Source organism: Crocodylus porosus, unplaced genomic scaffold (genome assembly GCF_001723895.1).
Source record: "Crocodylus porosus isolate Cpor-Errol unplaced genomic scaffold, CroPor_comp1, whole genome shotgun sequence".
Lineage (NCBI taxonomy): Eukaryota > Metazoa > Chordata > Crocodylia > Crocodylidae > Crocodylus > Crocodylus porosus.
Window position 1 is genome coordinate 17,444,995 of NW_017728932.1, and position 1,356 is coordinate 17,446,350.

The following is a 1,356-nucleotide window of genomic DNA, read 5'->3' on the forward strand; positions in this document are numbered from 1 at the left end:
TTCCTGCAGTCGGGTGTCTGGTTGCTTGAGGGGCGGAGCTGACACAGGGTGCTGCTGTCTGGATGGATGGAGCCAGGGTCCAGTTCTGGCATTGCTGTAGGTCCTCCCTGCACTGCAGCCTCTGTCCAGGAGGGTGAACTCACCTGCTCCCTGGATTGGTGGCCCTAGCAACCTATCCCCTTGGTTGTGGCGTGGGGGTGGGGGTGGGCTGAGCCCCTTGAGTGGTAGATTGTCTAACATCTCTGCCTGGGGCAGGAATGCACGACCTCCTGGCCACAGGCTCGTTGCTGACAGTGGACCCAGACAGGCTCATCATCAAGAGGCTGGTGCTTAGCGGTCATCCCCTCAAAATTTTCAGCAAGATGGCGGTTGTGCGGTACATGTTCTTTAAGAGAGGTACAGTACTCACAGGTGGGGCAGGGCAGTCCGTGTGTCTAGGAGCCCTGCAGCTTCCGCAGGGAAGTCCAGTTCATGACTGCAGACAGCTGGGCCTCTGAAACCCTGTGCTGCAGGGCTAGAGGTTGGGATGGTCTGTCCCCCTTGTGTTGGCATGTCCCAGGCACTCCCGTAGTCTCGTCCCACTGCCTCCTGGCAGGCTCTTGCACTTTAAACATGCCCATCCCTGCTGCAGCCATTGTCAGCGTGCAGCAGGAAGCCTGGTGTGCACTCCCTACACATAGCTGTTGTAGGATGACAGCTTGAGCTAGCCATATGAGCCTGGCCTGTCTCGCATATATCTTGTCTTCAATCTACAGAGGATGTGCTGTGGTTTAAGCCTGTTGAACTGAGAACAAAATGGGGCCGCAGGGGACACATCAAGGAGCCACTAGGTAAGGGAAGCTTGGAGGTGGGTTGCTCTGCTTTCCTTCCATGGTGTGGGCTGGACCCGCTCGTGCCCAGCAAACCCCTCCCTGGCCTGGGAGAGCTGCCCACAGCCATGCTTGCTCCCTTTGCCTAGGGACCCCTGGCCACATGAAGTGCCACTTTGCTGGACAGCTGAAGTCCCAGGACACAGTGCTGATGAACCTGTACAAATGCATCTTTCCCAAGTGGACATGGGACCCTTATGTGCCAGAGCCGGTGCCGTGGGTGAGAAATGCGGAGCCTCTCCCTGTGCCAGAGGTGGACATGGAGTAGCCCTTCAGAACCTGCGTCCAGGATTCCTGAGGAGTCTCCTGAGTGCTGGGATGTGTTAGCATAGTGCCTTCCCCCTCTCCTGCAGCCTCCGTTGTATTTATTTCAATGGCAAATATATTGTGCAGCCTACAGAGGTCCTAGTGCTTGGCTTATTTTTGTGAGGTGGCTGTTGTGTTCCCAGGTGTGGCAGCTTCTGGACTTTGCAGGCTGTGCTTGCTC

General features: G+C 56.7%; 1 protein-coding gene across 1 annotated transcript in view; it reads left to right on the top strand.

The window, feature by feature from the left end:
* TSR1 (TSR1, ribosome maturation factor) overlaps nt 1-1,271 on the top strand; it is a gene marked incomplete at its 5' end in the record, with an annotated part of 23,706 nt that extends 22,435 nt beyond the window's left edge. Inside the window, 3 exons of the mRNA XM_019545341.1 lie at nt 256-396; nt 756-830; nt 959-1,271. Coding sequence (XP_019400886.1) covers nt 256-396; nt 756-830; nt 959-1,137 — 395 coding nt within the window. The remainder of the gene's footprint in view (nt 1-255; nt 397-755; nt 831-958) is intronic.
* Between the last annotated feature and the right edge of the window lie 85 nt (nt 1,272-1,356).